Below are 24,634 nucleotides of genomic sequence, written 5' to 3'. Positions count from 1 at the left end.
AAGTCTGATGTGCAATTACCTTTGCACATCGGACTTTAAAGTCCAATGTGCAATTACCTTTGAAAAAGAAGGAACCCTACAGGTCGGACTTTAAAGTCCAACCTGAAGGTAAAACTGCAAATCTTTAAAAACTAGAAAACAATAAAAATGAAAAAATGAAAAGGTAAATGAGCTAACCGACAAAGTCGATCAAGCTCTCCCAGAGGTCATAAGGTACGAAACGGACCAATTTCATAGGGTTGCCTCATGATTTTGGTCACGCTAAATTCAAGGACAACAGTCCCCATGTCGCACTTTCGTCCATCTGAAAGTAGGCCCAAAGGGGCTTTCAAGGCATTTCGAGGCACTTTGTCTTTCGAGCCCATGATGCCAAAATAATATGATTTTGATCATAGAATCATCATAAATGCACTAGGTGTCACGCGTAAGTGTCGTAAATGAACTAGGTGCATTTTAGGACACTTCATTTTGCCCCCACATTAGTGGATTGATCAGTTGTAGGGATCAGTCACACTTAACTAGTTTGGAAAGATATGTTCATTAAAATCATGCGGTGCAATAAATGCAGTAGATGCAATAAATACTTAGCCAAAAATGATACTATAGAAACCGCAAAGGCTGAGTTAGCAATCATGAGTAATGCCCCCAAGTATCCAAAAGGAAACCCAATATTTGGTATGACAAATTCCATACTGCAAGAGTAGAAAAGTTGTCAGCATGAAAAATAGAGGAAGCTACTTTGGTGAGAGGAATGCTTAAGGAGCGTTAGTACAAATAGAAGAGAAAAAAATAGATGAAGGCGAGTATATGCCCCCTCGTGTTTTGCCCCTAGTAAGGTGGGGAAAATAGGAAAGAAATCGAGCCAAAATTATCCAAAAATGGGCAAAAGCCATTTCAGGCAAAAATTAGGCTATATACTCAAAAGTGGACCCCAACAATTGTCATTGTTACTATTCACTGCGGGCGTTCTAGCTAATATTTTCATAGAGTCTAAGCAAAAATGCCATGCAGATGAGAGCTTAGAGCTAGCAGGATTGAGGAGTTGCAGACCCCGGTTGAGCAGGGCAGTGAGCCCCCCCAGGTACGACTCGAAACATGTCTTGTTTTGTATTTTTAGTGCCTTTTTGGAGCATTTTAACCGGACGGCTACGCAGGCACCCCTGGGACGCGTTGTCGTTCGATCTGCATGCCTGGGTCTGAGACGGGCACATTTGTCCAGACAACACATTGTTATCCTAAAAGGCACTGGCATCCAGGAGATGCGATGTTGTCTTTTGGGCGTGCAAGCATCGACCGATAAAGAGAAACCAAAACTAATGCAAAATTGTTTGCGTGCAGACATTGCTTGAGATGCAAGAGCATACATCAGGGCACTAGTTGGAGATGTCACGAAGTTGAGCAGATGAGTTGTCAGTTGTCGATAGATGACTCCTTTGTGGAGTAGGGTTATGGTGGACATACATGTTGCCCAAGTTTCAGGTCCATACACCCATGCTATGCGCATTCATGGAGAGGTGGGACGAGGACATCGTGTCGTTCCAGCTTCCCACAAGAGAGATCACGATGACACTGATCGACATCTACCACATCCTACAAATTCCTATCTAGGGGGAGTGAGTATCACCAACGATCCTTTTTGCAATGGAGCTGGGAAGACAGTGAGAGTGGGCCCTGGGGCGGAAGGTAGACACCACAAGACACGTATACCTATGAGCACTGGGCTAGGGATGAGTGTCGATTCTCTTAGTATGGTGCATCATGATCATGACCGTCGCATGGCGGGTATGGACAGATGGTTGTGGTTCGAAGCTCGTTGCAGGTTTTGTCCCTTTGATCCAGGAGATGGAGGAGAGGCATACGATGTATGCATGGGGTAGCAGTATGTTGGCCGATTATATTATGAGCTCTCCCAGAACATGCACCAAGAGTACCATATCCTCACAGCATACACTCTCCTACAGGTTTGGGCCTTCGAGCACATCACTTGCATGTGGCATGTTATATTTTTGGCACCGATGCCCCTAGACATGCCATGGGCACACGCATATCCACTACGGCATGGAGGATGGCGGACGGGGGACCTCACCTACTAGAGGATCACCATCGACCAGATTGGGATAAAAGATGTGATCTGGCAATCATACCGAGACATGGGGGTCTGGACCACAGACTACACACAACTCCCGTGAATGTAGAGAGACCATTTCCTACTCGACCACCAGGACCATGTGGTGATGTCATACCACTAGTGGCGATGCACGTGGTAGCTTGAGTAGGTACAGACTATTCCACCTACTATTCCTACCTACGCACGATAGAACATGAGTGTGTTGCAACCTCAGGACCTGCCCCATCCTACCCTTGGAGATGTATAGGGCAGTCCACAAGTGAGTGATGATGATGCCAGTGCCCCATAGCTTGGTATAGATGATGTCGGAGTCATGTTGGGTTTCTTAGGCTATTGAGGTAGAGTAGTTCCGACACCGATCTTTTCGGAGGGAGGAGATGTTGGAGCTCAAGGGGGAGACAATGACAACTAGGCCTCTACGAGTGATGAGGGCGACAAGCCATAGCGGAGATGATGGACGAGGAGTTTGAGTCCAGATCGAGTTGTATCGGCTGCTAGGGCTCTTCTATAATCATAAATTGCACCACCAGCTGTGCCATGAGCCCGACCACCAACTGTAGTGACTGCAAAGGGATCCTCTAGCAGGGTGCCTCCATAGGATCCAAACTGGCCGAGGGGCGATCCTGGTATGTACTTGTAGTTTTAGTTGATGTATGTTAGTCTTGTCTTTGTATATGCATAGATGTAGAGATTTTTAGACATGATGGATACTTATGTGAAATATTTTGAGACTATATAGAGCGTGGCCAAATGGTTGAGCTTCATCCACTAGGTATTTGTAGAGGTCATCCCTGATGTGAAAACTCGGGGTCCTATGTTGGACGTCTACCAGCCCCTCTAGTCAGCAGAGAGACATGTGCAGTTGTTTGAACCTGTAGCACAACTTTGAACAACATATGAGGAGGGTCGAGTGGAGCTGGTGCAAGGAGCAGCACAGCTAGCCACGGTGATGAGGCAGCAGGATCAGGCCTTGCAAGAGTTCCCCACTATTCTCAAAGAGAGTGACCAGGCAAGGACGTGAGCTGAGAGTGCTGAGAGGGAATGTGATGCTCTGCAGAACCAAGTTGATGACCTCTGATGATAGGTGGACATCTCACAATAGGGTGCTGCAAGTCACTTGGACCACCCCCGAATGCGCGAGCTGATGGGAGATCTTGAGGAATCACAGTAGCGAGAGATGGCAACATGAGCGAAGATGATGAGACAACGAGAGATTTTTGTTGAGCTACAACAAGAGTTGAGGGTTCTGTAATCATGGAGCACCATTGTTGCAAGATCACAATAGACCTCAATTAGACAACCCCCATGCCTTGATCAAGATCCGCCAACGCCAGTGGCCTCGGGGACATGGCCACGAGACCAATCATGACACATTTTTTATATATTCCATGTACAACATTGTTTTGTTTTCCAATATATATACATGGATGTATTTATGTATATCATAGACACCTACGACAACATCACGTGTTTTTGTAGTGATGTGATACATGTACATTGATATGATACATTAGACACACACATATATATATATGAGATTCGACATTGTGGTTCTATCTTGTGTTCTCATTGAATAGTTACCTCATAACACAAAGATGAATGTTGTGTCAATGAACGATATGTGCCAGGATGTGACCCCCCCATAGGCATCTAGGTATCACACGCAAGACACATAATGCACATCTTCTATGCATAGTATCTACGTAGGTGTGTGGAAATGATCGGCTCTTTAAGAGGAGTATCATCCATGGAGGATAAACCATAGGCACCATAACCATAAATAGAGGTGATGATGTACATACCTAACAAATTTGGGCTAAATTTCCCTCTTTGGTCCGGTGGTGCATTACCATTTCTCTAGTTCTCATAAAGAACAAGGTCACTTTTCTTAAAGGTCCGAGGTAGCACACTTTCGTTATATTGTTTGGATAGAAACTTTTGATAATCTTGAAGATGTTGAAGGGCCTTTAAGCGGCACTCATCCAACAATTCAAGCTGATTTAAATGAAGAGTGTGAGAGGAATCATCATCAATAACCCCTTTTAAGGAGACCTGCAAAGAGGGAATCTCCAATTCAAGAGGCATAATAACATTGGCATCATACACGAGGTTATAAGGCATCATTCTTGTAGTCATACAAACACTCATACGATAGGCCCATAACGTGTATACCAATTGCAAATTCCAATATTTACCATGTTTAGTGATGGTCTTGCGTAAGATCTATTCAATGGTTTTGTTAGATGCTTTCGCTTAACCATTAGATTGCAAGAAGTAAGGTGTAGAAAAGTGGTCTTGAATGTGAAATTTCTCAAGAAACTGCTTAACCTCCTTGTTCTTAAAAGGCGTGCCATTATAAAAAACAAGGCTAGTAGGCAAGCCAAATCAAGAAATGATGTTATCCATGTTGAAGCCACAAATCATATCAGCAATAGTTGATCTGAGCAGTACTACCTCGACCCACTTTGTGAAGTAATTTGTAGCAGTGATAATGAAGATGTGACCTTTAGACGAAGGGGGAGATATCTTGCCAATGATGTCCAATCCCCAAGTTTTGAAAGGCCACAGAGATACTTGACTACAAAGCTTTTGCACAGGAGCCCGAATCAGTTTGCTATGTTGTTGACATTGGGGCACTTTTTGACAAAAGCAAAGGAATCTTGTTCCATCATTTGCCAATAGTACCCCATGTGGATCAGTTTGTGTATCAAATATTTTCCTCCAAAATGCCCACCTCTAGAGCGTGAATGGGCTTCCTGAAGGGAAAGAGGGATCTCAGATTTTGTTATACATCGCAAAAGAAGACCATTGTATTGTTGGCATTTTTCATGTTTTTGTTCTGATTGTCATTGATGGACACACATTTGCATTGAGATCCTCTTTATATGTATAAGTTAGAGCACAACCGGTATTTGTTCCAACCAGTATGTTGTATTATAGTCTTTAGACTATTGGTGTTTTGCAGAATGTGTTTCTCGATCTGAAGCGACATGTTGACCCCAAGCGGTACGAAGGACCAAAGCGGCATAACACATTTTTACCAGTCTTCATTTTTGTCAAACCGGCAACCGGTAATTTGTATGAACCGGTAATACTCTATGATGAGTTACCAACCAGAATTTTGTGATAAGTTACCATCCACCGATTGTTTGACAATGTCGACACATTAACGGTGTTTTTTGTGTCATGTTACCAATTTTGTCTAGGTTCATTGAACTTAGGAAATTGTAATGTAATCCTATTGGACCGACATAAAATCAAATTCCTTTATAAGGACATCATGTCTAGGGTTTTATGTTGTTGATGAGGTCGCAGCAAAAGTTTATGTTATTGCTAGAGTTTAAGGTGGTTGAGGAGTTGGAAAGAATATGAATGTGTAGAAGACTGAAGTAATGTAGGAGTGCATTAAGAACGATCTATCAAGGATCTAACCAAGTAGTCTATGCTATTAGATAGATCAAACACTTGTTGATTACTCACATCTTTGACAAGTCTGTAGCCCTTAACCGGGTAGGCCCAAAAGCCTTTTTGTAAATCCTCTAACAAGGTGGTTCACATCTGTGGATCTAAAATCCTCTAGCAAGGTAGTCTTTAATCGGACTTATCTTCTAACAAAGATTGAGATTCCTAACAGGATTTGTTCTGGTAAAGAACATTGTAAGACCTTAACCAGTCTGGTTCCTATTCTGCAGATAGTGACTTGTGAGTTCCATCTCACTATGGTTTTTCCCATTTGGGTTTCCACGTCAAAATCTATTATGTTATGGTGTTTGTGTTTCTGTGGGTGAATGCATTATTAGCTGTTTGGTTTGCATGCTTGTTAACCAGTTTGTCTGTTAAACTATTTTACCACTTTACTGTTAGTCTTGCAAAGTGTTTAAGTGCAAAGATTTTTGGCATACTAATTCACCCCCCCTCTTAATATTCATTAATTGGTATCAGAGCCAACCTTTCTATAAGTTTAACCACTTGGAAAGAGATATGGAACTTAGCCACTAGCTCACTTAGTTGAAACAAGCCTATGATGATCTTATGGTCAAATACAAGGCATCTCAAGCAAAAAGAAGAGAACATGTAGAAAAGCTGATGGAGCTATCTGAAAATAGTTCTTTAAAAATAGTTCTTTAGATGAAGTAGACATGGAAGCCCTAATTGCTGAAGTAAATAAGTTGAATGAACCAAACTCCAACCTGAGAAAGGAGTTGGAAGGACTGACTATTTGGATGTGTCAAGAGCTTGAGAACTAGAGGAAAACTGAAGATCTGGTGAAAGAAAGAGATCATGAGATCTCCAAGCTGAAACAAGAGATCAGTGCCCTAAATGCTCAACTCCATGCAAGAAAAGTGGAAAAGGAAGACATGCAAGGAGAACTAAACACTGCCATCTCTGAGAATGAAAACCTGTTGGTAACAAATGCTGCTATTTCCAAAGAACTCTCTGAGTCAAAGGAAATACTTGCTAAGTTCAACAAGAGCACCATCAAGCTAGAGCAAAAGCTTGAATCTGCCAAACCGGTCAAGAATACCAATGGACTTGGTTATTCCAGTCATGAGGAAGGTGAGACCTCTGGTACAAATGTTGGAACATCAAAGAAACAACTGGCATCAAAGGATAAAGGTAAGAAAAAGTTTAAACATGTTTGTTTCAACTATCTTAAAGAAGGACATACTACAAATGTGTGTAGGAGTAAGGCTTACAACAATTTTCTTTATTTCCTAAATGATAAGCCTAGATCCTATAGATTTGATGGTAATTGTTATGCATGCAACAAGTATGGGCATAGAGCATAGGAATGCAGGTCTGTTATGAATAACACTGGAAGATATCCTCAGAGGACCCAAGGAGTTGGTCCTAAACCTTTTGTGAACCGGAGTCACAACCAATTTAATGCCTTCAATCATCAGCCAAGAAGCGGTGGTTATCAAGCGGCAACCGGATGGAGAGAAAATTGTATGATCTATCATGGTCATGGTCACACTACTGCAACATGCAGAAGAAAGAATGGAAACATGAACAATGGACCTTGGAGAGCACCTGGATTGGTCTGCTATCACTGCAACAAACCGGGTCACATTGCCAGATTCTGTAGATCAAGAAAGAACATATCTGATGATATACCGGTCACTCTGGAAGGAAACATTGATGTTGACACTATTAAAGTAGACATGAACAAAATCTGGAAGGAGAAACCAACAGTATTACAATAGGAACCGGTTTCTGCACCTAGTGTGGAAATCATGGAACCAACAAACTAAGCTTCGGAAAGGCTTAGGGGGAGAAAACGGCGAAATGTTTCAAACCCCCGGTTTACACCGGTAAAAGACCTTAACCGGTATGTTATACCTATCATTTGGAAAAAGATCGGAAATGGTAAAAAGGCAAATTAGGGGTTACGCCCTAATGGAGGAGCATTAATGACGGTAGGTGAGGAATATGTTTAAAAGCATTTTTCAAATCATTTCTCACTATCAGTTTTCAAGCGAAGAAAAGTTTTTCAAAGAGAAGAGCAACGAAAAGTCGATTTGAGCAAAGATTTTGAGAAATTGAGAAACCGCAAAGGAGATTCAAATTCAAACTGGAAACGGTCAAGTGGAAAACACAAAGTGGTGATTCAGCAATCGACGGAGTGTGAAGTGAAGGAGAATCGGCAAGCCCTAATTTCATGTGTTTCAAAAGGTATTTCTTGAGTTCTTAAGATTTCTATCATCGCTTCCGCATCTCATACCAGTTCTAGTGCATCTGTCGAGTCTACAAGTTTTATTCAAAGGAAGTCCAAGTATAATGCCCTATCACAAGTTCCGGCTGGTGTGATAGTAGAAGAGGGAATTTCTGACTACATAGATTGCAAGGTAGAAGACCTAGGGTCTCTAGCTATCCACACCCAGTTAGGTTTATTTTGTGGAAAAGATAAGAAGATCAAACCAAAGTTTAATATTTTGGAGAAGAAAAAGCTCCACAATGTTGTTTACTTCCTCGAAGATTTCACAGAGGATCATATAAGCATCATTCTGAGCAGAGTCCATGGTGACAAGATGTACCTAGAGAGAACACATGACATCATGCCATAGGCAATTCATGCAGTCACCGGATTCTACAACACAGGGGAAGTGCCAACCCTGAGGACTATAAGCAAAACTGAAATGTCCAAGCTCACTGGTTCAATGAGCGACTCATGAGGCATTTTAGTAAATTCTTTCAAGGATGATCTGGTGAATTATGCATGCATGGTGATTGGATACCGGACATTCTCAGCCAGCAGAATTAACTCTATATCTGCTGCAACAGTAAATGCCGCTTATCGGATGATAAAGGAGGATGCATCATTTGATCTGTACATTGGTATGCAAAGACAACTCCTGTTGAATCTGAAGTCGATCAAACAGGATAATGCACTAAGGTTCAATTTTGGACAACTACTGGTTGGGTTGTTCTTCTATTTCCAAGGCTACTTTCTAGGATTAGGAGATGTCCAATGGTCTGGTGATCAACCAGTGACCAAGAAAATCAAGGAAAGCATTGAAGCGATTGGAACCGGCTACCCTGATGTTCTGAACAAGTATTTTGATGAATTCAGAAGGAAAATGAGCCAAAGAATGAGGATATCAAGTGACATCATCAAGAAATATGAAGATGATATCTTCTTCACCATCCAAGTAGATAAATGCATAATGGAGGCTATTGAGCCTAGACAGGAAGAAGTGGACCCAATGGGCTATGAGGTGATGTACGATATGTTGGAAGGGTATGCCTCTACCCTTATTGCCTCATCGCTTGATCCTAAGGCAAAGAGAACCGACACCTACCTAGAGAGGATAGCACCGGTTGAGGAACCACCAGCAAGAAAAGAAAAAGAACCGACAGTAAAGAAGGCAAAGGTAGTGCCTGCAGCATCAGCACTGATTAATACTGCAACTCCAAAAGTGACCAAGCGGTCAACAACCAAGAAGAAATCGGAAGCAGCACCAGCTAAAGTGTTTGAGAGAAAGAGGAAGACAAGGAATACCTCTCCAGACTCAGAAGAAATTATGTCTGAGGAGCAGCCCAAGAAGGCGAGACAGATAAGAAAGAAGACAAAGAATGAACTGACATCATCTGCACCGGTAAATATTGATATCTCCTCCTACAAACCTTTGACACATTGTGAAAGAACCATCAAAAATATTAGGAGAAAATTATTGAATGATTTAATTGATTATTTTGATGACTTTAATGATGATGAAAAGGAGGTGGTTGAAAAAGAAATAATTTAGTATTTATGTGTTAATGACCGATCCCCTTCAGAAATTAGATCTGAAACATTGGATTCTTTGTATAAGTCCCTAGACAATAAATGGCGCATTTCCATAGAGCAGGAACAGGAAATAAGAGAAAAAGTTTTTGCTAAACATTTTCTTGATGTATCAAATTCAGAACTGTTTGATGTAATGAACAAATACAAAGGTCTTTTCTTCATGAGAAGAAGAAGACTCCTATTACTAGAAGGAAAAGGTAGGGAAGTGCTCAAGGATACACACACTCATGCTCTAGATGCTCTGAAGATGCATCAAGTGGCTAAAGCCAACCCGCAAGCTGAGAAATAACCGATTATATCCTAACCGGGTGAAGCACTTGATGATGAAGGAAATCCAGTTGATGAACCGATCGACACTATTGATGTCGATGCCCTCAACGAAGAAGATGTTACTCAAGAAACACCATCTGAGGCAACAAGATAGGAGCAACAGGCTGAACAAGTTAATAAGTAAGTTGAAGACAGACAGGAAGCAGCAAAGGAACAGGCAGAGCAGAAGAAAAAGGATGAACAAAAGAAAAGGAAAAAGGATGAAGAGGAGAAGAAGAAAAAGGATTAAGAAGAGAAGAAGAAAAATGATGAAGAAGAGAAAAAGAAGAAGAATGAAGAAGAGAAGAAGAAGAAATATGAAGAAGAGAAAAAGAAAAAGGAGGAAGAAGAGAAAAGAAAAGAAGATGAAGAGAAAAAGAAGCATGAAGATGAAAGGAAAAAGAAGGAAGAGGAAGAGAAAGAAGAGGAGAAGCATAAGGAAGTAGAAAGGAAAAAGGTAGAGGAAGACAAAGCAGAGGAAAAGAGAAGAGAAGTGGCAAAGAAGAAAGTGGAAGAGGTCAAGGCAGGACAAGCGGAGAAGAGCACCCAGATGGAGACTCCGAAGGCAACCGGAAGTCAAGCCAAACAAGCTAATCTCTCCAGTCCTATCGATCTCCAATCTACAAGTGAAATGGAGCTAATGCAGAGCATCAAGGTAGCTCAAGAGCACCTTGAAATCATTCGATGGAAGGAGGAGCAGGATGTAATTCAAGAAGCTGTGGATACACTTACCGGTTTGATACCCGATACAAATCTTCCCAACACTGATTCATCACTAGCTAAACTCAAGCTCCTATGCATAGTAGTGGATGATCAGGTGTAGAGACTTGAAGAGGCAGCAGAGGCTAATGTCAAGAAAGAGCATCATAAAGCTCTTAATATAGCTCTGGTGAAGAATTTGAATGAGCTCCGGATTGAACTGAAGAAAGAACAAACAAATATAAGGGACGCTCTAGATGAGGAGAATCTGCTACTCAGCAAAATCTGCCAACCCCATCTATTCTATGATGATGTGCTAGCTCAAAAGCAAAAACTTGAAAAGGACTTGCAGTCCTACTTGAGCACATTCAAGCCACCTTATGACTCCTTTGCAACTTATGGGCAAACTGTTCACCGGTTTCACATCCAGTCAACAAAAATGGAGCAAGAGATGCACTTGGTCTAGAGATTTGTAGGAGCTACAACTAGTTCTACTCCCATGATTGTAAATTCTTCAGAAGTGCTATCTGAACCTGGATGCCTTAATAGTTACACAGGAGATGAGCACAATTGATGCCATGGAAGAACAGGTCTCCCAGGTGCAGACAGAGCAAGAAGTAGCCACCTCCCTAGTTGAGTCCTGGTCTTTGTCAATGAAATAATTCTTGCAGGACTTTAAATCTATTTTTGATAAGTATCATTCCTTGTTGTCATAAACCTTTATTATTTTTAATATCAAATGAAAATAGGGTTGTTCAGCTGTACTTTGTCATTGTTGGCAAAGGGGGAGAAGAATTCTATTCGGAGAAGTATCTGGTAATCAAAATTTTGATTATATACTCTGAATATCTCAATGTTTATGCTCTATATGAAAAAGTGCTATACATTGTATTGTTAAAGGGATAGTGTATATGCTTAGGGGGAGCAATTTTGCTAATGGCATGATTTTGTTGTAAAACACTTAGAGGTCAAAATTTTATTTTCCTAAGTGTTGCCATCAATGCCAAAGGGGGAGATTGTTGGCATTTTTTATGTTTTTGTTGTGATTGTCATTGATGGACACACACTTGCATTGAGATCCTCTTTATATGTATAAGTTAGAGCACAACCGGTATTTGTTCCAACTGGTATGTTCTATTATAGTCTTTAGACTATTGGTGTTTTGCAGAATGTGTTTCCCGGTCTGAAGCGGCATGTTGACCCCAAGTGGTACGAAGGACCAAAGCGGCATAACACATTTTTACCAGTCTTCATTTTTGTCAAACCAGCAACCGGTATTTTGTATGAATCGGTAATACTCTGTGATGAGTTACCAATCGGCATTTGGTGATAAGTTACCATCCACTGATTGTTTGACGGTGCCAACACATTAACGGTGCTTTTTGTGTCGTGTTACCAATTTTGTCCAGGTTCATTGAACTTAGGAAATTGTAATGTAATCCTATTGGACCGACATGAAATCAGATTCCTTTATAAGGACATCATGTCTAGGGTTTTATGTTGTTGATGAGGTTGCAGCAAAAGTTTATGTTATTGCTAGGGTTTAAGGTGGTTGAGGAGTTGGAAATAATATGAATGTGTAGAAGACTGAAGTAATGTAGGAGTGCATTAAGAATGAGCTATCAAGGATCTAACTGAGAAGTCTATGCTATTAGATAGATCAAACACTTGTTGATTACTCACATCTTTGACAAGTTTGTAGCCCTTAACCGGGTAGGCCCAAAATCCTTTTTGTAAATCCTCTAACAAGGTGGTTCACATCTGTGGATCTAAAATCCTCTAGCAAGGTAGTCTTTAATCGGACTTATCTCCTAACAGAGATTGAGATTCCTAACGGGATCTGTTCTGGTAAAGAGCATTGTAAGACCTTAACCAGTCTGGTTCCTATTCTGCAGATAGTGACTTGTGAGTTCCATCTCACCATGGTTTTTCCCATTTGGGTTTCCACATCAAAATCTATTTTGTTATGGTGTTTGTGCTTTTGTGGGTGAATGCATTATTAGTTGTTTGGTTTGCATGCTTGTTAACTAGTTTGTCTATTAAACTGTTTTACCGGTTTACTGTTAGTCTTGCAAAGTGTTTAAGTGTAAAGATTTTTGGCATACTAATTCACCCCCCCTCTTAGTATTCATCATGTATGATATCCTATAAAGCACATTAGATAGGAGAATGTAACAAGTAGCTAGCTTCTTAATCCACACGTGCGAACTTTTATTGGCATCATTAGGAAAACTTCTGATTTTTAGATAATTGAAAATGTGTGCGAACCATTCTCCTGAATTGACATGGGCACACATAAGATCATCGAATTGAGTTTGATCAAATATGACTAGAGAGCGGAGGACTTGTACCATAAAGCAGTATTCATCCTGACCAAAGTCAGGGCCTACAAGGGAAGCAGCACTTGCCATTGCATCTGCATGAGGATTTTCCCTCTGTGAGATGCTATTGATCATGTAAGTAGCGAATTGCTTCAGTATGGTCAATGCCAAATTGTTATAATGAGACAACTTTAACTTCTTAACACGATAGGGACTCGTCACTTGGTTTACAATAAGTTCAAAATCTCCATGGATGTGGATGTTCTTTACTCCCATGGCAATTACGACACAAAGTCCTACAATTAGGTCCTCATACTCAACAATGTTATTGGTACAATGAAATTCTAAACGGAAAGAGAGAGGAATTGGATTTCCTTCGGGTGAGATGAAAACCACACCTACACCTGAGCCATTTTGACACCTCAAACCATCAAAATACATGTCCCACATAGAGTCTTGGTCAATGATCAGAACATCCTCGTTGGGGACGAGGTCTAAGGTGGGAAAAGACTTGCTTGAGGGAGCGTCAGCTAACTGATCAACAATGACTTGCCCTTTGATTGACTTCTGAGTTATGAAGTGTAGGTCAAATTCAGAGAGCAACATCACCCACTTGGCCAGCCTTCCCAAGAGATCAGACTTCGTAAAGAGGTGCTTGAGGTTATCATTCTTAGCAATTACCTGTGTTTCTGCATAGAGTATGTAGTGTCTCATCTTTTGAGTCGCGAAGACAAGAGCTAAGTACTTTTTTTCCATAGCAGAATATTGGCTTTCATAACCTATTAAAGTGAAACTAATGTAATAGACTACTCGTTCCCACCCTTCATCATCACGTTGGGCCAATAATGCCACCAAAGCATGAGAGGAGGCTGAAATATACAGGAAGAAAGATCTATTAGACATAGCCGACATTATGATAGGAGGATTATCTAGGTAATCCTTGATGGAATCAAATACCTTTTGACATTCCTCATTCCATTTGAAATGGGTATCTTTCTTTAGCAATCGTTTAAAAGGGAGAGTACGATCAACCAATTGTGCCACAAACTGATGAATGGCCTGGATCTTCCTGTGCAGGATACGAAGCTGAGAGATATTCTTAGGTGGAGGCATGTTCACAATGGCATTGATCTTATCTATGTATATTTTTATTCCTCAGTGGGAAACAATGAATCCTAGGAGCTTCCTAGCGTGACCACAGAAGACACACTTAAGAGGATTCAGTCTCATTTTATACAACTGGAGTCTTTCAAAGACTAGACGAAGATTTTCAATATGAATTTCACGTGCTAAGGATTTTACCAAGATATCATTGACATAGTCATCTAAGACATTATGGATGAAATCATGAAATATCAAGATCATGGGTCATTGATAGGTCTCTCCTACATTCTTCAACCCAAATGGCATGATGATATAGAAAAAGGTCCCCCAAGGGGTTGTGAAAGACATTTTATATTGATCTTCTAGGTTAATATGAATATGGGTATAACCCAATAAATCGTCCATGAATGAGAGTAAAGCATACCCCACGGTTGAATCCACAATCATATCAATATTCGAGAGAGGAAAGTCATCCTTGAGGGAGTCTTTGTTCACATCCTGAAAATCAATGCAATTATGGATGCGATCATCAAGTTTGCTTACCAGGACAATGTTCGAGATCCAAGGTGAATAGTCAATGGGGCGGACAAAGCCAACTTTTAGGAGCTTCTCTATCTCGGACTTGACTAATAAATCCACCTTAGGGTTCATAATTTGAATCTTTTGCTTCACTGGATTAGCATCGAGACTAAGAGCAATTTTGAGTACCACACTGGACTCATCAATACTAGGCATCTCCTCGTAAGACCAAGCAAAGATGTCAGGGAATTGATGTAGCAAGTTGGAATATTCTTTGAATTCTTCAAAGGATAAATATTTTCCCACTTTTATGACCTTGTTGGGATCCTTATCGCTCATGATGACATCAGTAATTTCTCCACTAAGGAGTGCACTACATTCTTCTGGATGAGGAATAGACATTTATTCTGCATTGTCAGATAGACGTGCCCCCTATGGAACAAATTTCCCAAAGTATGTCTGGGTATTCAAGCAATATGGGAATAGATGCTTATGATGATAAGAGGGCAGCCCATCATATACACTCAAAAATTCCTTCAATTATTCTTCTAAAGGCAAGAGATCAAAGGGAATCTCATTAGGTGATACACCAGCATCGATGAGTTCCCGATGAACAAGCTTTAAAGGAAGGGGATCGGCTAAAATCATGTTAACTATTAACCATGGTTTTGCCTTTTGACCTATATGACAATATCCTAGTCCAGTGTTGTGGTAATGAGGTTTGTCTTCTAAAGGAATTTGGATGCCTTTCTCATTAGGTCCACAACCCTTTCCATCATATCCAAGTTGAGAAACAAGCTTGTATTCGGGACCATAGATGTTTTGTAATTCCTTGAATGATGGTAGTTTCGTATAGAAGAGATGATTAATGTGATAAGTATCACCTGGCTTTATAGATGCATAATCATCTTTCATAGCCGAGGTGAATGAAATCTTATGAAAACTTAAGTGGATGGGATCTAATTTGTACTCACCAACATGAGAGTCAGTAAAATCCAAAGAGCCCCAGTTGTCACCCAAACATGCATTTAATTTTGAAGGTGATTTAGCTGGGGAATATTTTACGGGTGTAGACTCCAGCATTTTCACCTTAGGAGTATCTACCTTTGGGGATTATTCTTTCAAATAATCCTGCTTCTTAGGCAATCTCTCCTTTTTAACAACTTCCTTAGTGACTTCTTCCTTCTTGCACTCTTCCTTTTTAGGGGATCATATAGAAGCAGAAGTTATGATCGAAGAAGACAAGGTGGGTACATAATTTTGAAATGAAGGTGTAATAGAAGCCTGACCGATTGCAACTATTTGACATAATTGCATAGCCTCGGGATCAACCTTAACCATGATAACCTAATTATTAACCACAAACTTCACGAATCCATGAAGTGTAGATGAAACAACTCCCAAAGCATGTAGCCATGGTCTACCTAAAAGAATATTGTATGATAAAGGGTCTGGCATAATGTGCATAAGGGTTGGAATAGTGACTGGTCCAACCTTCAAGGATAGTATGACAGTCCCCATAGCCATCTTACTCATGTTATCAAAACCTTAGATGAACAAGGAGGAGGCTACCAAAGAATTTGGGTCCACCTTGATCTTTGGTAACAAGTCTAAACCACAAATGTTCAATGTCAAACCTGTATCGACAAGCGTTCATCTAATATCAACGTCGTTCACATGAAAAATGATCATTAATGTTTTTGCTAAATTCCTCACTTTGGGAGGCAGAAGTTCATGTGGATAAAAGGTAATATTCGGTGAATCCACATGAATATGATCCATCAACGCATTCACATCAGCCGATCTCGTAGAGGAAGGTAGCAAAATCTTTTGCAAAGCTTCCTATGGCATACCTTGATACATCAGGGTGGTTTGAAGTAAATCCCAAAGTGAGATCTTAGCCAGATTAACCTTAAGTTTCTCGATAAGATCATAATCACTTGGTCGCTAGTTTGCTAGAAAAGGTGCCTTAGGAAGGACAAGTTGAGAAGGAGGTAAATAAGTTTGGGGTGGTTTAGGAACTTGTTTGTTATTTCAAGTGTTATATGTGTGAGCAATAGTATTATAAGATGGTTGTTTGGATTGCAAGAATCTTGGATATAAATCAGAAGCTTCTCCCTTGAAAGGTTTTCCATTAATGGTCTTAACCCTCTTAGGAGAAGGACTTGCCAATGTCACATGGATGTAAGGTCTCTTAGGCCTTTGTGGGGCCGCGGAGACAACAATGACATTCACAAACCCTTCACTTTTTCATGAGGATGGCATGGAGGATGGCTAGCCCTTTACATCTCTTTTAGGAGAAGGCACTTAAAGGAATTCATCCAAGACTTCATCTAGCATATCAAAATCATCCTTCAAGAACGCCTTATTAAAGGCGTCAAACTCTAAGAGGAAAAAGTATGACATTAAGTGTTCACGTCGAGTTCACCAAAAATGTAGTGGAGGATATTTACCCCCTACAAGATGATGAATCTTAGAAAGAAAATCAATCTATCTCTACCTCTTCAAAATGGCGCTAAGATGAGCCAGGGGATAACAAGTAATTACACTAACTATGCTATAAAAGATAAATAACAGAATTACAATGCAGGAGTAATAAATATATTAAAACTGAGTTTACGGGATGATAGAATATTGAAAGCATATTATACCTTCTAGTCAGGGAGATCTCGAGTTTCAGACACCAAGGCGTTGCGTTATTGTCCGTACAACTCACAGACAAAGAAAGTCCCAGAAAGAGGCCTGCAAGTAATCTCCTATGCATGGAAACTCTTCGTCACCTGCACATATTGAGACGGGGAAAATTGTTGGGGTTGTATAGGGGCTTGCCTTGCTCAAACTCCATTTAGGTGTTTTCACCTCCACGGACAACCAAATAGATAAATTGGAAACTTGGTAAATTGGAAAATTGGAAATATGCCAATAGAAAATATGCTATGCCTAATGGAAGAAAACCCCTATTGCATGTATTAAATATTGAAAATATTGTAAATAATGAATGCACCTAGATAATAGATACAATCAACAATGCAAAGGACTCATTGCATGTAATGAAAATGGATAAAAGAGAAGATAGGGCATAAAGCCAAACCCCTCTTTGTTGAAAATACGAGCGTGATGAAGCCTGCGATAGTGTTTGTTGGTAAGAGCCACCACAAGATGGTTGTACCTTGATATTGGTAGAGTGTGTATCCAAGAACATGAAGAGAGAAAGAGAGCAATGAGAGTGTGAGAGTGCAACTAAATTACAAGAGCCAAGAACCCAAGAGGGAACCCTTCAAAATGAGCTAGGAAGGTTTTTAAACTTGGAAGAGGCGCAGAGAGTTGTTATGGCGAGACGTGAGCCAAAGGACATGCGTTGGCCAGTGTCAAACTCTTTGCTTGATTTGAGATTGCGCCAATATTTTGGGATGTTAGCGCAGCACACGGACGTCCCCATGTTGCACTTTAGTCCATCAAAAAGTAGACCCAAAGGATCTTTCAAGGCATTTCGAGGCACTTTGTCTTTCGAGCCCATGATGCCAAAATAATATGATTTTGATCATAGAATCATCATAAATGCACTAGGTGTCATGCGTAATGTCATAAATGCACTAGGTGCATTTTAGGACACTACACTCCCAATCTTGATCATTTGGGGAGGGAGGTCAAGACTGAAGAGAAACAATCACATGGGCAACACCAGGTGCCTCACAAACAACAAGAGTGAGGGACAAGGTAGTGTCAACATCTGCATCCATAAGCTCGGAAGAGGCAAGATTCAATACCCACGTAAAGATCGTATAGTGGACCTGGACATCCTCTAAAGAGTTGAACAAGCATACCTCTGTAGAGGAAGCAGGTGACTCAGTCTGATGAGGCGATATAGGAGTTGGACTACCAACCTCTGCAAGAGGGGTAGTGAAAAACTTAGGAGAAGGCAGGTCCTTCTCAAAAACACAAACAAAAAGTTACAAAGAAGTAGGCACTAAAATAGGAAAAGAGATAGGTGAGGAGCATACTTGAGCTAATTTTTGTTGACGAAACTCCAAAACGGGGCCCTACTCAAACTTGCATTTAGGTTGGACAAGAGACACAGACCACCTATCAACCATGGCAGGTTGGAGGACCCCGAGAAAGCTTTGATGAAGAAGCGGCTATGAAACAAGAGGATCAAAGAAAGAAGCACTAGACACCACCTACGTATGTAGCATATCTAGGGGTCGAGAAAATGGAGGTACATTTGGTAATAATGTGATAAGAGGTGGATCCAAGGAAGGAGTAATGAAGACCTGCACCATTTTAGGGAGAGGTTCATCAAGAGTCCCAGAAGCAACCAACAAAAACATCGAATATGATGCAAAGATTGGAATGTCTTAAGAGACTAGAACAAACATCAAAAGATCAGGTGCCAAAGATACACCAGTAGACTACAAAGTAGCATCACATCCCCAGGCCATCGCCCATCGATAATGTTTATGCTCACATGCATGTTGATTACGATAAAGATGGAGACCAAGAGCGTAATCACTGGAAGATTTAGGAGCATCATGCTCCAGAGGAGAGGCCTCTAAAATTGTGTTAGGGATAGTAGATGGCCCAATCGATGGAACATGAAAAGCATCCAAGATAGGCACTACATTCACAACAACAAGTGCCCTACCTTTCTTTGCTTGAGGAACAGTTGGCGGAATAGTGGGTGCTCGCACATGCTATGAATTAGTAGCAAGCAATGAAAAATGAGCACAAGGGGATCACTTCCCTTTATCATATTGAGAAGGTCGAGGGATATCGACCAAGATTGAGAGCTCAAAGGGAGGGTAGGCTGTAGAATTTGACAACATGGGTGTATTTCCCTTGTCTGAACTAGGTGCAGTTGTAGGAAAAGAAGACACCAATAGAGGCTACATAGTCCTGGAAAAACAAGGAGGTCTATTTGCAGGAATGGGATTAACCTTAGCCCCTGATGATGAAGAGGCATAAGGCATTACCTACTCTAACACAGGGATAGACAAAGTAGAGGTTGATGTAGGCAGAGTCAATGAATAGCTAGGCTAACCGACTTAGGGGTTGACTCCCATGTCTTATACTGATAATATACTTGATAGATTAATGTTGCCATTTTTTAAGTTCATTTTGTGATTGTCATTGATGGACACACACTTGCATTAAGATCCTCTTTATATGTGTGAGTTAGAGCACAACCGGTATTTGTTCCAACCGGTATGTTGTATTATGGCCTTTAGACTATTGATGTTTTGCAGAATGTGTTTACCAGTCTGGAGCGGCATGTCGACCCCAAGCGGTTCATGGATACCAAGTGGTATGAGGGATTAAAGCGACATAACACATTGTTACCAGTCTTCATTTTTTGACAAACCGACAACTGGTATTTTGTATGAACCGGTAATACTCTGTGATGAGTTACCAACCAGCATTTTGTGATGAGTTACCATCCACTAATCGTTTGACGATGCTGACTCTCTGGTGGTGCTTTTTGAGTCATGTTACCAGATATGTCCAGATGCATTGAACCTAGGAAATTATATTGTAATCCTATTGGACCGACATGAAATCAGATTCCTTTATAAGGACATCATGTCTAGGGTTCTAAGGTTGTTGTTGTTGAGGTTGATGTTGTTACTAGGGTTCAAGGTAGCTGAAGAGTTAGAGAGAGTATGAATGTGTAGAAGATTAAAGTAATGTTGTAATGCATTAAGATTGAGCTATCAAGGATCTAACCAAGCAATCTATGCTATTTGCTAGATCACTCACTTGTTGATTACTCACATCTTCAACAAGTCTGTAGCCCTTAATCGGGTAGGCCCAAAAGCCTCTTGTAAATCCTCTAACAAGGTGATTCACATCTGTGGATCTAAAATCCTCTAGCAAGGTAGTCTTTAATCAGACTTATCTCCTAACAGAGGTTGAGATTCCTAACAGGATCTGTTCTGGTAAAGAACATTGTAAGACCTTAACCGGTCTGGTTTCTATTCTGCAGATAGTTACTTGTGAGTTCCATCTCACTGTGGTTTTTCCCATTTGGGTTTCCATGTCAAAATCTCTTATGTTATGGTGTTTGTGCTTTTGTGGGTAAATGCATCATTAGCTATTTGGTTTGCATGTTTGTTAAACGGTTTGTCTGCTAAATTGTTTTACCAATTTACTGTTAGTCTTGCAAAGTGTTTAAGTGCAAAGATTTTTGGCATACTAATTCACCCCCCCCCCTCTTAGTATTCATCAATTGGTATCAGAGCCTACCTTTCTATAAGTTTAACCACTTGGAAAGAGATATGGGGGAATAGACATTGAGGGAACTTACTCATCGGCTCACTCAGTCTGAGCAATCCTATGATGAACTTATGGCTAAATATAAGGTCTCTCAGGCAAAAAGGAGAGAACATGCTGAAAAGCTGATGGAGCTATCTAAAAATAGTTCTTCAGATGAAGCAGACATGGAAGCCCTAATTGCAGAAGTAAATAAGCTAAATGAATCAAACTCCAACCTGAGAAAGGAGTTGGAAGGACTGACTATCCAGATGTGTCAAGAGCTTGAGAACTGGAGGAAAACTGAAGATCTAGTGAAGGACAAAGATCATGAGATCTCCAAGTTGAAGCAAGAGATCAGTGCACTAACTGCTCAACTCCATGCTAGTAAAGTGGAAAAGGATGACATGCAAGGTGAACTGAATAGTGCCATCTCTGAGAATGAAAACTTGATGGAAGCAAATACTGCTATTTCCAAAGAACTCTCTGAGTCAAAGGAAATACTTGCTAAGTTCAACAAGAGTACTGTCAAGCTTGAGCAAAAGCTTGAATCTGCCAAACCGGTCAAGAATACCAATGGACTTGGTTATTCTGGTCATGAGGAAGGTGAGACCTCTAGTACAAATGCTGGAGCATCAAAGGATAAAGGTAAGAAAAAGTTTAAACCTATTTTCTTTAACTGTCTTAAAGAAGGACATACTGCAAATGTGTGTAGGAGTAAGGCTTACAACAATTTTCCTTATTTCCTAAATGATAAGACTAGATCCTATGGATTCAATGGTAACTATTATGCATTTAACAAGTATGGGCAGAGAGCATTTGAATGCGGGTCTGTCATGAATGACACTAGAAGATATCCTTAGAGGACCCAAGGTGTTGGTCCTGAACCTTTTGTGAACCGGAATCACAATCGATTTAATGTCTTGAATCATCAGCCAAGAAGCGGTGGCTATCAAGCGGCAACCGGATGGAGAGCAAACTATTGGATTTGTCATGATCATGGTCACACTGCTACAACATGCAGAAGGAAGAATGGAAACATGAACAATGGACCTTGGAGAGCACCTAGATTGGTTTGCTATCACTGCAACAAACCGGGTCACATTGCTAGATTCTGTAGATCAAGAAAGAACATATATGATGATATTCCAGTCACTCCGGAAGGAAATATTGATGTTCAAATAGTTCAAGCGGATATGAATAAAACCTGGAAGAAGAAACCAGTGGTGTTACAAGAGGAACTGGTTTCTACACCTAGTGTGGAAATATCGGAACCGGCAAACTAAGCCTTAGAAAAGCTTAGGGGGAGCAAACGGCAAAATGTCTCCAACCCCCGATTAACACTGGTAAAAGACCTTAACCGGTGTGTGATACCTATCATTTGGCAGAAGATCGGAAACGGTAAAAAAGGCAAATTAGGGTTTACGCCCTAATAGATTAGCATTAATGGCAGTAGGTGAGAGATATGTTTAAAAGAATTTTTCAAAACATTTCTCACTATCAATTTTTGAGCAAAGAACAGTTTTACAAAGAGCGGAGCAACGAAAAGGCGATTTGAGCTGAGATCTTGAGAAATTGAGAAACCGTGAAGGAGATTCAAATTCAAACTACAAACGGTCAAGTGGAGAACACAAAGTGGTGATTCAGCAACCGATGGAGTGTGGAGTGAAGGAGAATCGGAAAGCCCTAAATTCTCGTGTTTTAAAAGGTATTTCTCAAATTTCTTAAAGTTTCTATCATGGCTTCCGCATCTCATACTAGTTCTAGTGCATCTATTGAATCTGAAAGTTTTATTCAATGAAAGTCCAAGTATAATGCCCTATCACAAGTTCCAGCTGGTGTGATAGTAGAAGAGGGAATTTCTGACTACATAGACTGCAAGATTGAAGACCTAGGGTCTCTAGCTATCCACTCCTAGTTAAGTTTGTTTTGTGGCAAGGATAAGAAAATCAAACCAGAGTATAATATCCTGGAGAAGAGGAAACTCCACAATGTTGTCTACTTCCTGGAAGATTTTATAGAGGATCACATAAGGATCATTTTGAGAAGAGTCCATGGTGACAAGATGTACCTAGAGAGGATGCATGATATCACGTCATAGGCAATTCATGCAGTCACCAGTTTCTGCAACACAGGGGATGTGCCAGCCCTAAGGACGGTTAGCAAAACTGAAATGTCCAAGCTCACCGGTTCAGTGAGTGACTCATGAGGCATGATAGTCAATTCAATCAAGGATGATTTGATGAAGTATGCATGTATGGTGATTGGTTACCGGACGTTCGCAACCAGAGAATTAACTCTGTATCTGCTACAGTGGTAAATGTCGCTTACCAGATGATAAAGGAGGATGCATCATTTGACATATGCACTGGTATGCAGAGGCAACTCCTATTAACCTGAAATCAATCAAATAAGATAATGCACTGAGGTTCAAGTTTGGACAACTATTGGTTGGGTTGTTCTTTTACTTTCAAAGATACTTCCTAGGAGTGGGAGACATTCAGTGGTCTGCGGACCAACCGGTTACCAAACAGATAAAGGAAAGTTTGTAAGTAGTGGGAACTGGATATCCTGAAGTTTTGAACAAGTATTTTGATGAGTTCACACAAAAAATGAGCCAAAGAATGAGAATATCAGGTGACATCGTCAAGAAATATGAAGAAGATATATGTTTCACCATCAAGGTGGATCAATGCATAATGGAGGCTGTTGAGCCCAGACAGGAAGAAGTTGAGCCAATGGGCTATGAGGTGATGTATGACATGCTGGAAGGGTATGCCTCTACCCTTATTGCCTCACCTCTTGATCCTAAGGCAAAGAGGACAGGAACCTATCTGGAAAGAGTTACATCGGTCGAGGAACCCTTTGCAAAGAAAGGAAAAGAACTTGCAGTAAAGAAAGCAAAGGCAGTGCCTGCAGCATTAGCACCGGTTACTACTGCAACTCCAAAAGTGACCAAGTGGTCACTAGCCAAAAAGAAACCAGAAGCAGCACCGGCTAAAGTCTTTGAGAGGAAAAGGAAGACATAAAGCAACTCTCTAGACTCAAAAGAAACTGTCTGAGGAGCAGCCCAAGAAGGCAAGACAAACAAGAAAGAAGACAAAGAATGAACCGACATCATCTGCACCGGTAAATATAGATATCTCCTCCTATAAACTTTGACACATTGTCAAATAACAATAAAGAATATTAGGAGAAAATTACTACATGATTTAGTATATTACTATGACGATTTTAGTGATTAGGAGAAAGAAGAGGTACTACAGGAGATTATCAATTATTTGTGTAAAAATGACCGATCGTCATCAGAGATTAAATCTCAGACACAGGATTCTTTGTATAAGTCATTAGATAATAGATGGCGCATTTCCATAGAAAAGGAACAGGAAATTAAGAAGAAATTTTTTGCTCAGTACTTTCCCGACCTATCAAATTTTGAATTATTTGATGTTATTGACCAAAATAAAGGACTCTTCTTCACTAGAAGAAGAAGACTCTGACTGTTAGAAGGAAGAGTTGATGATGTCAAAAAGGACACTCATCAGCATATGGTAACCATTGTCCAGTCTCACAAAGTGTGTATAGCCAACCTGCAAGCTAAGAAAGAACCGGTTATATCCAAACTGGATGAAGCATTTGATGATGAAGGAAATCCAGTTGTTGAACCGGTCGACACTATTGATGTCGATGCCCTGGACGAAGAAGATGTTACCCAGGAGATACCATCTGAGGGAACAGGATAGGAGCAACAGGCTGAACAGGAGAAGAAAGCTGAGGAGAGACAGGAAATGGTAAAGGAAGAGGCTGAGCAGAGGAAGAAGGAAGAAGAAGAGAAGCGGAAAAAGGAAGAAGAAGAGAAGAAGAAAAAGGAAGAAGAAGAGAAGAAGAAAAAGGATGAAGAGGAGAAAAAGAAGAAAGATGAAGAGGAGAAGAAGAAGACAAATGAAGAAGAGAAAAAGAGGAGAGAAGCAGAGAGGAAGAAGAAGGAAGAGGAAGATGAGGAACAGGAGAAGAAGA

General features: G+C 40.6%; 1 protein-coding gene across 1 annotated transcript; it reads right to left on the bottom strand.

Annotated features, from left to right (window-relative positions):
- Positions 1-3,985: 3,985 nt before the first annotated feature.
- On the bottom strand, positions 3,986-13,861 carry LOC131858476 (uncharacterized). The gene is made up of 2 exons (XM_059211726.1): positions 12,779-13,861; positions 3,986-4,180 (listed from the first exon to the last, which is right to left on the bottom strand). Exons 1-2 carry the CDS (start codon positions 13,859-13,861, stop codon positions 3,986-3,988), a joined length of 1,278 nt encoding a protein of 425 aa, XP_059067709.1.
- Positions 13,862-24,634: the final 10,773 nt, after the last annotated feature.

Source organism: Cryptomeria japonica, chromosome 9, assembly GCF_030272615.1.
Source record: "Cryptomeria japonica chromosome 9, Sugi_1.0, whole genome shotgun sequence".
Classification (NCBI taxonomy): domain Eukaryota; kingdom Viridiplantae; phylum Streptophyta; class Pinopsida; order Cupressales; family Cupressaceae; genus Cryptomeria; species Cryptomeria japonica.
Note: the sequence above shows the minus strand (reverse complement) of the source record. Positions and strands in the feature narration are given on the sequence as shown.